General features: G+C 45.9%; 2 protein-coding genes across 2 annotated transcripts in view; one reads left to right on the top strand and one right to left on the bottom strand.

Moving 5' to 3' along the window:
• The window catches only part of LOC6599714 (elongation factor-like GTPase 1), an 86,225-nt gene that overhangs the window by 48,140 nt on the left and 23,916 nt on the right, over nucleotides 1–14,169 (bottom strand). The window lies entirely within an intron of this gene.
• LOC6599716 (uncharacterized protein PB18E9.04c) overlaps nucleotides 1,100–14,169 on the top strand; it is a 31,625-nt gene continuing 18,555 nt past the window's right edge. Inside the window, exon 1 of the mRNA XM_026991565.1 lies at nucleotides 1,100–2,670. Coding sequence (XP_026847366.1) covers nucleotides 1,126–2,670 — 1,545 coding nt within the window. The 5' untranslated portion in view covers nucleotides 1,100–1,125. The remainder of the gene's footprint in view (nucleotides 2,671–14,169) is intronic.

Raw genomic sequence — 14,169 nt, 5'->3', positions numbered from 1 at the left:
GTTCTACCAGTCGTCTACCAAATCGATGACAGGCTAAACGAGCCTCTGAGTTGACATTGAAGCGAAAGCAGTCGAACAGCCGAACAGCAGAAACCGAAACAGAGAGCCACATAGAAGAACCAGGCCAAAACAGAGGTGCCTCCGAGTGTGTGCGTTTGTGGAATGACTAATTGAATGGGGAATATATACCGTAGATGGCAGCGATCGGAGGGAGATACTATATGCTCATGCTCATGCTGGATGGTTATTCTTAGAGGAAGGCGTGTGCCGGGCCATGCAATTAAATCCATGCCCCCCAGAGGCGGTGGCAAGGATCATTTGTCAGTGGAACCTTTGCAACATTTGATCAAAGCTTGGGAACATTTGAACATACAAGTTTCGCAACATTTGATGGAAGCTTAGGAGCATGTGCTTGTTGCTTGGTAACATCTGCTTGAAGCTCAGCAACATTTACTAGAAAGAAAGCGCTCTCCCACTCTCTTTCTCTCTCTCTCTCTCTGTGTGTGTGGTTGCGAGACTCTCTGCGATTGCTATCGCGGCGGCATGCAACATGTTGGCTTCAAACCGGTCTAAGCCATGAACTTGGTGAAAGAACAACTTGTGGCCGTGACCGGGTGGTGGGGGGGCTGGGGGCCATGGGAGAAAAGTCTTCTCTTTGCGCGACTCTGACGCGATGCGTTTTCCGCTTTGAAAATTTTTAAAAGACGCTGCAGTCCAGCGGCCTGGAACATTTGTAATCCGACATTAGTCGTCTGCGGATCGTGGCCCGAAGACCGACACCGAGACGCATAGAAAACTATCCCCAAAGCAGCATCAAGTGGCAGAAGATTCCCCCATTCCATTCCTCCTGATTACTGGATTCGCGGTTCGCCTTTTTTTTTAAGAGAGAGCAGAGCGTGTTTTCCGAGAGAGCTGTCAAAGCGTCAGAGTTACAGTTAGTTGACATTAATCCGCTACAGAAGATAGACGAGGGACGAGAGACAGCAGATTAAAGAGGGGGAGGAAATACGAGAAATACACGAAAAATACGTGATTCGCGAGTGCAAACAACAAAAATAAACCACAACACAAAAAAGGAGAATAGAATATAGAACCCAAGTGCTAAGTGATTTTTTTTTTTCCAAAATGGTTCTGAGTAGTGGCACCGCTTGGAGCTGCTCCCTGGCTCTGGTGGCTCTGGTCCTCGTTGTGGCTACGTCCGCCTCCGCTTCCGATTATCCCGGTGTCATCGAGCTGGTGGGCTACAGCAATCGCAGGGCACGCGCCTACTTCCAGGAGGAGGAGCCCAAGGCCAAGCCCAGCCCCCCCTCGGCCAAGACTCGGGCGGACATTGAGACGGTGAAGCGGAACATCCGGAAGTACGACCGTCTGCTGGAGCTGGACACCAAGAACCTGCCCGAGCAGCAGAAGGATATGCTGGCCAGGATCGTAGAGCGGGTGGCGCGACTCAAGGAGTCGCTGGACATCGAGGAGCAGCAGTTCAGCCAGCAGGAGGCCACCTCCACCAGAAGCAGCAGCACCAGCACCAGCAGCAGCAGCACCTCCACGACCCAACAGCAGCAAACGGAAGCGGAAACGGAGCAAGAACAGGCGGAGGAGCAGAGCACCTTGCCACCCACTGGCTCCACGGAGACGGAAACAGACCCGACCCTGCTCCTCGATGAGACGACGCTCCTGGAGCTGCAGCACACGATGAACGAGCAGGCCGCGTTGCAGGCAGCCGTCACGCAGCAGACGACCCTCATGAAGGACCTGCCCACCACCACGGACTTCAGCCAAGAGTCGGCAGGGACAGGCACCAGTGACCACAACGAAGAGGAGGAGACGGGTGAGACGACCTCTGCGAATCTCACGACCCAGCCAGAGATGAGCCAGGAGACAGACGACTCCCAGTCCCAGGAGGAGGACCAGGCGGCAGCATCCACAACCAGCGACGAGGCCCTAACCGATGCCACCGATCCGGACGATCAGTTCGTGGCTGCCCGCTCCAACAACAACATTGCAGCCATCACGGCTGCAGATGCGGATCCCAGCAGCAGCAGCACCACCACCACCACAGCCACGAATGCGGGCAGCCAGCAGCGCACCCTCACGACGATGGGCAAGCTGAAGCACCGCCAGGCCACCAAGCGACCCTTCGGCCACAAGGTCACGACGGCCCTCAAGCGCGGCGCCCAGCGTCCGAGCAGCAACAGTGCTGCGGCGGCCAGTGCGGCGGCTGCCTCCAAGCCCCCAAGCGGAAGCACCACACAGAAGCAGAAGCTCTCAACCAACGCTGCCTACCAGCAGAAACAGCAGACGAAGCCGCTGCAGACGAAGGTGACGCCTTCGATTGGTGCATCATCCTCGGCCCCATCATCATCCTCTGCCCTCCCATCGGCCACCACAAACTCAGCGAATCCCGGCCTGCCCATCGAGCAGCTGTACACACGGACTCCACAGGCCAACATTCCTCTGTCAGCGGCAGCGGCAGCAGCAGCAGCCTCATCCTCTGCAGCAGCAGCAGGAGGAGCAGCAGCTGCCTCCACATACAGCACCCAGCAGCAGGATAGCCTCGTCTACGATGGCCATGTGAATGCCTCGGCCCTCATCGACAGCCTCAGCACGAATGCACGCGAGGAGTATTACCAACAGAAGCTGGGATCAGCGGTCAACAACAAGGATAATAAGGTAAGAATTTTTATCGAGGTTAAGGCTTAATGGGATCTACATATACCTGTAGCATAGGACCTTACTGTACTGTTACTAGTACTGTAGGATCTAGATAGCAGATGGGAATAAATAGCTACTCCTGAAATTAAGTTAGGGATCATTACAAGCCAAGGATCTTTCAAAGGGCTTCATGTCCTTCATAATTTCAATAAGCTCTAGGATCACTAGAAGATCTACAAATCTACAGAAGGAAAATCTAGCTCAGACATTAGGTTAAAGATCATTACAACAAAGGATCATTGTGTGAATAACATTTCCCCAAATTCAATGAACGTTAAGGAACTCCCTAAGATCGTGTTGAAAGTTTTTTTTAGAAGTGATATTGAAACATAAACATCTCTAGGATACAGACTAAAGGTCGCACCCTGTAATTAGTTTACAGATCATTGCATCCCACAGATCTTTTCAAGAGAAACAATTCCCAAAGGAATGCTATAAGATCCCTATAATTCCCTTCAGAGAGATCTTTGAGATACCTAGAGATCTCTTTCAATCTCCCATCAGCAGTCAAAAGATAGACCATTCTTTGGCTTAATTAGCGATTGACCACAAATGTTCGAAAGGGGAAAGGGGAAATGGGAAATGGGGAAATAGTAAAAGAAAAACGGGAAAGGAAAAGGTAAAGGTAAAAGGCGAAGGCCTGTCAATGTATCTGGAAGATACATACAATATTTCCCAAGACAATGGGCCAAGAGACCAGGAGACCAAAAGACCAAGAGACCAAGAGACAGAGACATCCTACAGCAACACACAGCAAAAACAACAACCGTTTCGGACAGACGAAAACACACAAAAAAACACAAGTAGAACCTCGGGTAAAACCCCCGGTTGAATGTCAAATGCGGAATTATTGGAACAACTTGACTCTCAAACTATCGCCAGCCACAACGAGAGGCAGGCAGCAAGCAAGCGATGACAACGACAATGACAACAGCAACAGCAACATCGCTGGCAGGAGGCAGGAGGCAGGGAAAGAGCTGCAACAAAAAGATCAGAGTTACAGAGGGACCATCATAGGACCAACCAGAGCGGAGTGGAGCCAACTGACTTGGATAGTTGGCCAAAAGCCGGCCACTTGTTATAAATGGAGCGCCTCCAGGCATTGGCTTTCCATTGCAAATCGATTGTCATAAGGCTGGGAGAAAGATCCCAGATCCGAGCACCCAGCACCCAGCTCTAGGGAGCAACTGGGAGTCGCATCTGAAACAGAGATGGAGACGGAGACGGAGACTGTGACTTTCAGTACCATAATATCGGAGTACCATTGTTGAGTGGGTCAGTGTTTGGTTGTTTGGTTTAGCCATCGTTTTGTTTCTTCTTTTTTTTTGGGGGGGGGGGAGGGGGCATTCGGGGGAACCACCAGTCATCGTTGACATGGACAAGGGAGAACTGGTCAAGCCTTATTAGATGCAGCAGAAGGAGATCCAGAGCCAGAGCCAGAGGCAGCGAAGATGAAGATGGAGGGCATCTCAGATGGGGCTTGGGAATCACCATTGATTTGGGCAGGCAGTCTGGCAGTCAGGCATCGGCATCGGGCATTGGAATGCCTGTGCAATTTGTTGCCACTACTGACCTATAAATTTTGATGTGCACCTAACTATGATGATTGGTGGCAGCTACAACTTTTACGGGGCGTGCAGAAAGGGGGAGCAGAGAACCAGCAGCGACGACTCCTCGTCTGAGTGGGACTCGGACTCAGACTCGGACTGTGACTCTGGCTCTCCGGTGCACAACGACATAATTTATGGCCACATGCGCGATCGACGACGACACACATAGCCATCGCCTCGACCAATTGGCCATCCAATATCCAATCCAATCCAATCGACAGCAGCAGGTTGAGCAACTCACTCAACAGAGAGCTGAGCCGCAGAGGAACGAACAGGTTGCACGTTCCAGTGTTCTAAGCAGATTCTTCCGAGACGAGACTCACCTGAAATGAAAAGAGAATTTAAACTAAATGAAAATGCTTTACTCTCCGCTCAGCAATGGGTGGTTATTCCCTCTCCCTCTACCGCTCTGCTCTTTCTCTATCTCTCTGGTTTGTTCCTAATTAAAATTGCAATCACATATCCGCACCTAAATGGGTTGCAAGGCCCCGCCGAGACGACAACTCTAATGAAGTCTTTAATTGTTTGTTTGTTGGATCCATCGATCGGTCGATCCATGGATTGTATCGAATCGAATCGAGCGGCACTCTACTCAGAGATTAATCGAACAGCATTTTGTGCGGTTAGCATCGTTTGATGCCGTTTCCATCAAATGGAACGCTGTGAATGGAGCCCCCGATTATGGCTTGTCACTGGGGAATTTCTGGCACTCAAGAAGGAATTCGGATTAGGCTTTAAGCCTAAGAGAAAGTTACATTTAAGGCCATTCCCTGCTCCTAGTTCCCGTGCTCAAATGTTCCCCATGCTCCCATGAGGGTTGTGCCAATCGTGACTCTCCCTCCTCTGTGATTTACACTCATCTCGGGGCCAACAAGAGCCTTTCTATGCGCTTCTTATGAATGTAAGCCAAGGATTACACAGGGATTTTCTACCAATCAATATATCCCATAGCACCTGTCGTGTCCATCTTTTCCGGAGAGTCTTACATAAAGTAAACAATTCGAATGCGAGAAAACCAATCATTAATTACAATCCAATGGTCGAGCATTGGGCATGTTAATGGTCTTTTAAAGGCCATCAAATCAAAGCAAATCAATGAACGCTACACAAGAAGCTACAATCCAAAGTTTATGATCTACCCATCTTCTAACGTCTATCGTCCAGCAGTCGAAGTCGAAGCAGAAGTCGAGGTAGAAGCAAAAGAATGCCCCCATGATGATGACGTTGATCAGCGGAGCGTCTCCGCTCTCCGGGTTGGGTCTTGATTGTTGGGGGGCTGTCGGTTACCGCTAGAAATATCATAAATTAACGATTAAGCTCAGATTTGTTTTACGGTTACGGAACGGACCGTGGCAGGGGGAATCTCCATCCCATCCCATCCCATTCCATCCCCTCCCGCCTCTCTATGCCTCGGTTTGATTTTTGTTAGAACTGTGAGACCGAAGTGTAATTAACACATTGTTAAATAGATTTCTGTTTTCTGTTCCACCTCGGAGTCAGAGTCTTTGGTTTTTGGCAACAATCGAAAGATGAGATGAAAGCATAATTGTTACATTGCCAAACAAAAGAATTGGGCTGCGCGTCGCTAATTTGCATACAAATAATGATACTAGGAGAAAAGTAAGCCGAGAAAAGAAAGAACTTTCGCTGCCTGTTTAATTTACACGCTTTCTTCTTCAAAGCCCAAAAAACAACAACAACAACAACAACAACAACAAAAAAGACACCCAAGAACTGCAGAAGAGAATCAGCATTAGAAAAGCAGGCTAACCACTTGGTACCGAATACCGAAGCCGATGTTTCGATTTGTATGGATAGAAATGGAAATAGAATCGTTATAGAGGTCGAAGAGCCGTTATGGACAGGTCGTAGCGTCCAAGATCTGTCTCGCATCGCATCGCATGAGTTGCAAATACCTCTCCAGTGTCTTTCTCTCTCGGCCTCTTTGGATGATGCAACCAGCATGGGGAGTACGAATATACGACTTTTTCACGCTCTCAACTCATCTAATTAGTGGACGGAGCCCGGAGGCTTCTCTTGGCATGAGCCAAAGCCACTCCCCGAACGCCAGGCCAGGCCAGACCGCCACTCATAATAATTAATTATAGCCTTCTGCCTGCTGCCACTGTCTCTCTATACGATGCAGGAAGAAATCAACTCAAATTTAACTGCAGCCTCATACTGCAGTGGGGTGGGTGCCTCTGGGATGCGATGGTAGGAAAAGGAAGCCATCCATCTAATGAGGTTATAAAATATGACTAAAGAAGAGATAGATGCTGATGCAGATGCAGATACAGATACAGATACAGAACCTCTGCAGAAATAAGAAAGAGAACCCAGAGGGATACTTCTCATCGATTTCTGGATATCTGGGCACGCTCTCTTGCTGCCAACTGACATCCATTGCTCCGAGAGATATTCTTTATGAAGTATGCCTCGATTCTGGCGTTGTTGGACTGTGTCCCGAAACTTAAAGAGCACCTTCTTCATCAAATTGCCTCAAATTACAGCCAGAATATTTCACTTAACCTAAACATTCTTAATCAGAATCGTTTAGTCAGTTAGTTAGCTACGAGAGACCCCTTTCTTGAGTCACTTTATGGTGATTTCCCCCCGCAATTCGAACACTTTCAAACGGAACCAAACTTTCGTTCCTGCCACACAAACTTGGACTCTGGTGCCTCGTGCCCCGTGCCCCGTGTCCATGCCCCGTGCCTCGTCGTTCCAGCAATGACACCCGACAATTTCACAAGTCATAGAGCATATAATCATAGACTTGTAACAGAAAACAACATACAAAAAAAAAAGAAATAGTGAATTGCAGTTAATGTAATTTTTCAAGAAATCATAATGAAAAGAGAAAAGAAGCGAAAGGCGGGAGGCGGTGCAAAATCAAAGACAAAGACAAACAGGGGAAAACCCCTCCTCCTACTGGCCTGCGTGGAAAACGAGTGTGAAATGTTGTCCAACAGACAGACAGGCAGACATGCAGACTGATATTGGCAGCTGCCACCAGATTTTCTATATATGCTCGAAGATACTATAGAATACACAGATGAAGGAGGATGAAGGAGGCGTGACTTGTTGGTCAGCAATTGTTGCCGCCGTTTGATTGACATGGAAAAGTGCACTTATCGCGAGGTTCCTCTGTACTTGTTCTATGTGTGTGTGTCGTGTCTGTGTGGGCTGTAGATCAAAAAAGCAACAAAAGATGGCAGGGAAATGAAGCAGGCCGCCATGCAACAGCATGCAACATATGGATTCAAGTGGAGACTTCTGTGTCTCTCCTCTCTCTTTCTCTCTAATTGAAAGTTGATGAATGGCAGTCAAAAGAGTTTTCAGAAATACTCATGAAACATTTAAAAAAAAAAAACAACAAAAAAACATCTATGAAAGAATGGAAAATGTAAAACTAAAAACAGACCTTCCAAATAGGAAGATCCTTAAGTTCTTTTAGCATTAAGTTCTTGCATTTTCAATTCAGTTCTGCTTTGCTTTTGAAAGTCACCAAAAAAGCAGAGAAATGTCTCATCGAATTGAACGTTAATCGTGTAAAATATACCATTCAAGTAATTCCATCAAATATGACAATTTCGAGTACTTTCCAGTACAAAAACTCCTCCATCTTTCAAGCACTTCATCAGCACCTCATATCACCCCCGACCACACCTCAGAGATACATACATCATCGTGTGCCCCGTGTCTCTCACAGAAGAAGCTGAAAACATGATTCATTACATAAGAAAAAGCACAGAGAGGGAGGCGAAGGGGGTATTCGAGTATGGGTTAAATATTTACCGCTTTGTTTTATCAATTGCTTGTTAACACAGACACAATGGCCCCTTGATTGAAGCTGACCGTTAGAGCTGTTGTTGGACGTTAGGAGACGTTCGACGCCGCCCAAAGTTATGCTAATTTCGGGAAAAGGCCAAGAAAAACCACTAGGCGAACGATGATGATGATGATTCCAGGGAAAACTGGTAGCAAAGCGGAAACTGCCATCGAATGCAAATGAAAGCAATGAAGCAGAAAGCTTCAACACCGAGAGATACGGAGAGAGAGAGAAAGGGTATTCACATGTATAGAGAGTGCTATAAAGAGGGGTATTCAAAGAGTAGGGGTATCCGAGTAGGGGTATATGATTAGGGAAAATCGAACAATGCCTCTTCCAGCGCCATCCAAGAGACACGGAGGAGAAGAAAGCCGAGATGCCGCCAATCTTCAGTGGCAGAGGTCTTTCTAACTGGCTTTCTAACTGGGGTTTTTTTTTTCGTTTTTGTATTTTGGGAAAGGGTTCCCATTGCCCGCCCCCCGTTCTCCCAATGTCCGTGTCTTTCTCCATTTCTGCGATGATTTATTAAAACTTTTACTAGCAATTAAACGCCGCTTCGGGAGGCGGAGCGCGGCGGGGAGGGGTACCCACTCACCCACTAATAACTGTAATTTATTTACCTGCGAAGAGCGAAAATAATATATCTTTTTGATAGAGAAGAGAACCCCAGAAATGCCAAAATGAAAAGTGAAATCCGGTAAAGGGTCGGCTCGGCATCCGCCAAAAACAAAGGCGAAAACAAAGCCCATAAAAACCCGACACAAAAGAGGTTCGAAAAAAGAGAGCAAAAGCAAAAGCAAAAGTAGAAATAGAAACGGAGGAGCAGAGGAACAGAAGATCAGAACAGAGGCAACAGAGGGGAAGGAAGCCCCATTTCAATTAGCCCAAGAACCAAAAATAGATAGAACTTCTCTTTGGCATCGGATGAGGCATCAGAGGAGGAGGTACATACATATATATGGCATCTGGTAGATGCTAGATGCTAGATGCTAGATGCTAGACGGTAGATGCTAGATGGTATCTGGTAGATGGTCAGCGACTGCCCACTGTGCCCATTCCATAATTTATCGAACGATGGGCAATTTATGGCAATGACGCGGCCAACAAGAATACCCGTCCCGTACTCGTAATGGTGCCCGTACTCTTAGCCTGAATTGGCCATTTGGCCAAGGCATTTATCTCGCCGCATGCTATTCAATTACAGAAGGAGAGACAACTTCAAGATCTCTGCTGCCGAGATCTGCTGATCATCATCATCGGCAAATGAGGCAGGAAGATGGCCACAGAAACTGATGAAAGAATCGGTAGGAATTAAAAGGGGAATACTCATGGAAGAAAGTTCGAAAATTCAAGGATTTTGTGGTGCCACAAACTGTTAAACTCAAAACAGGAAAATATCAACAGAACATCGGAAAAAGATCTGTGGAAGAACAGCAGAGAATCAACAAAAGATCCTCAGAAGACCAGTAAAATATCAACAGAAGAACAGCTCATGAGCAAAGATCAAACTAATGGAAGTGGAAATAATAGGGCCTACAGACCAATGAGCACCTATGGGTCGATCATTCTCATGGAAGATCACTTGATCGATTAATCGTTTGTCTATGGAATAGAGATTTCTCAAGAGAAATGATTTCAAGAAGTTCAAGATCATTCTTAGAGAACATAAAATCCATTGATCTTGAAGATAAAGATCATCGAAGCGGCATGCCCAGATCTTTTCGAAATAATTAAATCTCAAATATTGTAACTATAGAAAAACCCAAGAGAATTCTATATCTTTTGTAGATAAAACCGAAGACACATAATTGAGACAGATCATGCACCTACGGATATTCCAAAAAAGATCTCCAGAAAAACCCTCTCAAAGTTCAGATCATGCGCTTGCGTTGGATCGATCGTTTTGTCTGTCTGTCTGTAGATCGTGCAGCTACAAGACATTGATATACTAATGAGAAGTGCTCTGCTGTCTGCTATCTGCCATCCAAAGGGCACTTTCCATTGAACGTTTTAGGCCAGAGCAAAAAGATGGAAAGAGAGAGAGAGAGAGAGAGAGTGAGAGTGTAAATAATCATTAGTCCGACTGCCAAAAACAAACTACATCAAGTTCAAGCTAAACAAACCTGACACCTCGTCGAGTCAAATGTGTAGGACCCGGTCTCTGTCTCTGTCTCTGTCCTGTCTCCCTGCCAGCCCCATGGCCCCTTGCAGCCATCTCCCACAACGACGACGACTACATAGACGACTCACGACCAAATTAAGATCTCACAGCATTTGGCAAACTAATTGCGAATGTCTCTACTACACAACTGGAGCTGGAGTTGGAGCTGGAGCTGGAGCTGGCGCTGGCGCTGGCGGCTGGGTACTGGAGGAGCCCCTCTCCATTGCGGCGGAACAACTGCAGCTATTTGCATTACAGAGACCCAAACGACCTATGAGATACTTGCAACATCTTTCATTCTTCATTCGTGTCTTTGGGGGCCCCCGCAAAAGACTCCAAACTCCCCATCGAAACTGTATCTATATCTGCGGCTCTTTGTCTTTCGGTGTGTGTTTTTTTTTTTTCGGCTTCGACTTCGACTGGGAGTTGAAGTTGAAGTTCGACTGAGGATCTGTGGCTCTGTGGCAGGGGCTCTATCTATGGCTATGGCTTTGGCTTTGGCTTTGGCTTTCTTCTCTCTCTTTCTCGGGTTACTTTCTGCTGCTTTGGCTTTCTAGGTCGTGTAATTGTACGTACTCGTAGATCCACAGAGCCAGGCAGAAACCAATTGCATTTAAATCACATTTTTCTTTTTGTTTTTTTTTTTTTGTTGTTGTTGGCATTTTGATGGCTAATTCAATTGGTGCATGGCCTGCTGGCTGCTGCCTGCTTGCTGCAACATCAAATTGATAAATAATTTATAAGAGTTGATGGATCCATATCCATATCCACATGCATCCCATGAGCATGGCATTCGAGCATTTATGGCGTACAAACTTAATACCCAAAATGCACTTTTCCAAAAACAAATTAAAATAATAAACCCAGGCCAGAAAACTCAATTTGTGGCTGCTGGTTTTTTGCTCTCATTTCGGTGCTGGATAATCTGATTAAAGATGGATTTATTAATGGCAGATGGGTATGTGGTTAATGAAAACCGAATACAAGCCACTCTGGAAGTTCTTCTTTAGAAAGATTCCTCTTTTTCCTTCGAAGAATAGGAGGATTTTCCATTTTCATGAGACATAAACTGTCTCTAGCCTGTGGGCTTGAAGCCCACCCCCATTCCACCGCGCCATTTGTTAACAATTTTATAACATAGCTCTGGCCATAAAGCAGAAGGAAGTCAGGAAATTATGCACCCCGCCCAGGTCTAGGTCCAGGTCCAGGTCCCAGGTCCCTGTTCCCCGCCCAGGTCTAAATCCAGGCCGGTACGAATAGTTGAAGAAGGTATAACTTTTGCGCATTTCAAGTCGGGAGGACAAGAAATTACAATTTATAAGCAAAATAAAAAACAAAAACTGAAAAACGGAAAAAACTGTTTGAGAAAAAACGAGGGGGAACGTTGTGAGTTGCTGCGGACACCGCAACTCTAAGGTTATACCCGATACTAAGTCAGTATGGCTCTCCTCCGGCAGACGCCGCTAATATTTAACGACACGACAAAGAGTGCGTGCGAGAGAGACAGAAAATCAGTCTGAGCGTGACGTCGGGCGCTGCGTAGCCACTGCAAATTGATTTGTTCCTTTTGGCTAAAAAAATGGTCTGATCTGATCCAGATTCAGCAATCTAATAGATATGGTCATTATCTATGATTCTGCGTTTTTAGTTTTCTCAAATCTGCAATATTGTGGATGCAACAGATTTTCGTCCTTTGTGGGGGCGGATGGAGGTGGGGCGAAATTCTGAGATATACGTTTTATAGTGACATCTTAAAGGAGTGTGTGCACCAAATTTGGTTACTATAGCCTTAATAGTCTCTGAGATTTGTGGTTGCCTCAGATTTTCGTCTTTTGCGGGGGCGGAAGGGGGTGTGGCGAAATTTGGACAGGAAACGGTCAAGGTCCGATATCACAGGAGTGTGGATACCAAATTTGGTTGCTCTGGCTTTTATAGGTTCTGAGATCCTTGAACTCATATTTTGCAATTGGCAAAACCGACCATGAAACCTGTGTGTTAGAGTGAGACAGAGCGAGAAAGAGTGAAATTGTTTTCGTGATTCTGGCTGTAATAATTATACGATCTGGTTCAGATTTTGCACTCTAGAAGATATAGTCATCTTCTACGATTCTGCGTTTTTAGTTTTCTCGTATCGTCGAAATTGTGGATGCCACAGATTTTCGCCCTTTGTGGGGGCGGAAGTGGGCGGTGCAAAGTTTTGAAATATTTTTGGAGCAGTGACATATCACAGAAGTCTGGATCCAAAACATCGTTGCTCTAGCTCTTATAGTCTTTGAGCATTAGGCGCTGAAGGGGACGGACAGACGGACAGACGGACAGACGGACGGACGGACAGACAGACAGGGCTCAATCGACTCGGCTATTGATGCTGATCAAGAATATATATACTTTATAGGGTCGGAAACGATTCCTTCTGGACGTTACACACATCCACTTTTACCACAAATCTAATATACCCCAATACTCATTTTGAGTATCGGGTATAAAAAGCATAAATAAATGCAGAACAGCGCAGAGCAGAGCAGAACAGAAGTTGCAGCAGCTTTTGTTGGTTGTTCCTGGTTCCTGGTTTCAAACAAAAAAATTAGCAATTTAAATGCCCTACAAAATGCCACCCAGTGGCAGGCACAGGCACCACACATCTGTGGCATGGGGCAGTCAACCCAACATGTGGGGATGTGGGGATGTGGGTATGTGGGGGCCACATTGGTGTCAATGGTGGTTCTGGTTTTAGCAGACGGAATGGAATGGAGCGGATGGCTGCTGGTGGTTGGCCCGCCCCCAGAGCACTTTCTTTTGGATTAGATATAAATTTTATGACTCTAACGCCTCTACTCGCCGAATGGCGAATGCCGTATGCCGAAAGTGGAGTAAAAGTTGTTGATCCACTAAGGAAAAACATAAAGCAAAGCATCTGCTGCATCGAAAGACGAAAAAAGAGTTGTAAACGGCTCCAGCATTGAAGCATTTGCCATTCAAAATACTCACTCGAACAATTTTCAGCATTATATTCGAATTTCGAATCGTTGATTGCATTCACCTGTCGTGAGCGAGTATCTGTGTCTGGTCTCAGGTCTAAGCTCTCTGGACTCTGGACTCTCGACTGACGGATGGAGTGAGGAGTCGCTCCTCTCTGTCTGTGGAGTGTGTGTGTGTGTGGGTTGCATGTTGCATGTTCAAGTAGGAAAGTCTTCTTCCTATCTCTATCTCTATCTCTCTCTCGCTCTTGAGTAGAGCTTCGATCGATAGGCATCTTTCCCTGTCTTTAATTGCAGCGACCTTCGGGTCAAAGTTGCCTCTCGACCGCAAATCGAGTTTTGATTTCTGTTGAATTTATGGCTCATCGCCAAATTACTTGATTATTTTCTTCTTTTTGTTTAGTTTTTTGTGTTTGCTTGTGGCAGCTTTATTTTCTTTAGAAAGTGCAATTAATTTATAGATCTTTGGATGGCTCTGCGATGGAGATTAAGATGGATGGAAGTGGGCCATTCAGAAATTCAGGAATTGAAATCATGTTTGAAGAGTTTGCCTGCTTGAAAAGCAGGGGGATAAACAGTAGATATATGTAGAATAAGTGGAAGAAAACTGAGGTTAGCCAGAAGATATCTGCAGGATACAGATACAGGATACAGCTAATAAATGATTAACAGAAGCCTCAAGAGATATCAAAGGAGTAAGCAGAACAACCAGTAACAAGAATCACAAGATATCTAAGATATAACCCCATGATATCTAGCGGAATATATAAAAGATACATATGTATTTATAGAATGTCACGATTGCATGTGAAATGTAATGATATGTCATATATAGTATGTTAAATGAAATAATGTATACCTATAAAAGAATCGAAA

This window comes from Drosophila persimilis, unplaced genomic scaffold (assembly GCF_003286085.1).
Source record: "Drosophila persimilis strain 14011-0111.01,24,50 unplaced genomic scaffold, DperRS2 tig00000676-arrow-arrow-pilon, whole genome shotgun sequence".
In the NCBI taxonomy this organism is placed as follows: Eukaryota; Metazoa; Arthropoda; class Insecta; order Diptera; family Drosophilidae; genus Drosophila; species Drosophila persimilis.
This window is presented reverse-complemented; position numbering and strand designations above follow the sequence as displayed.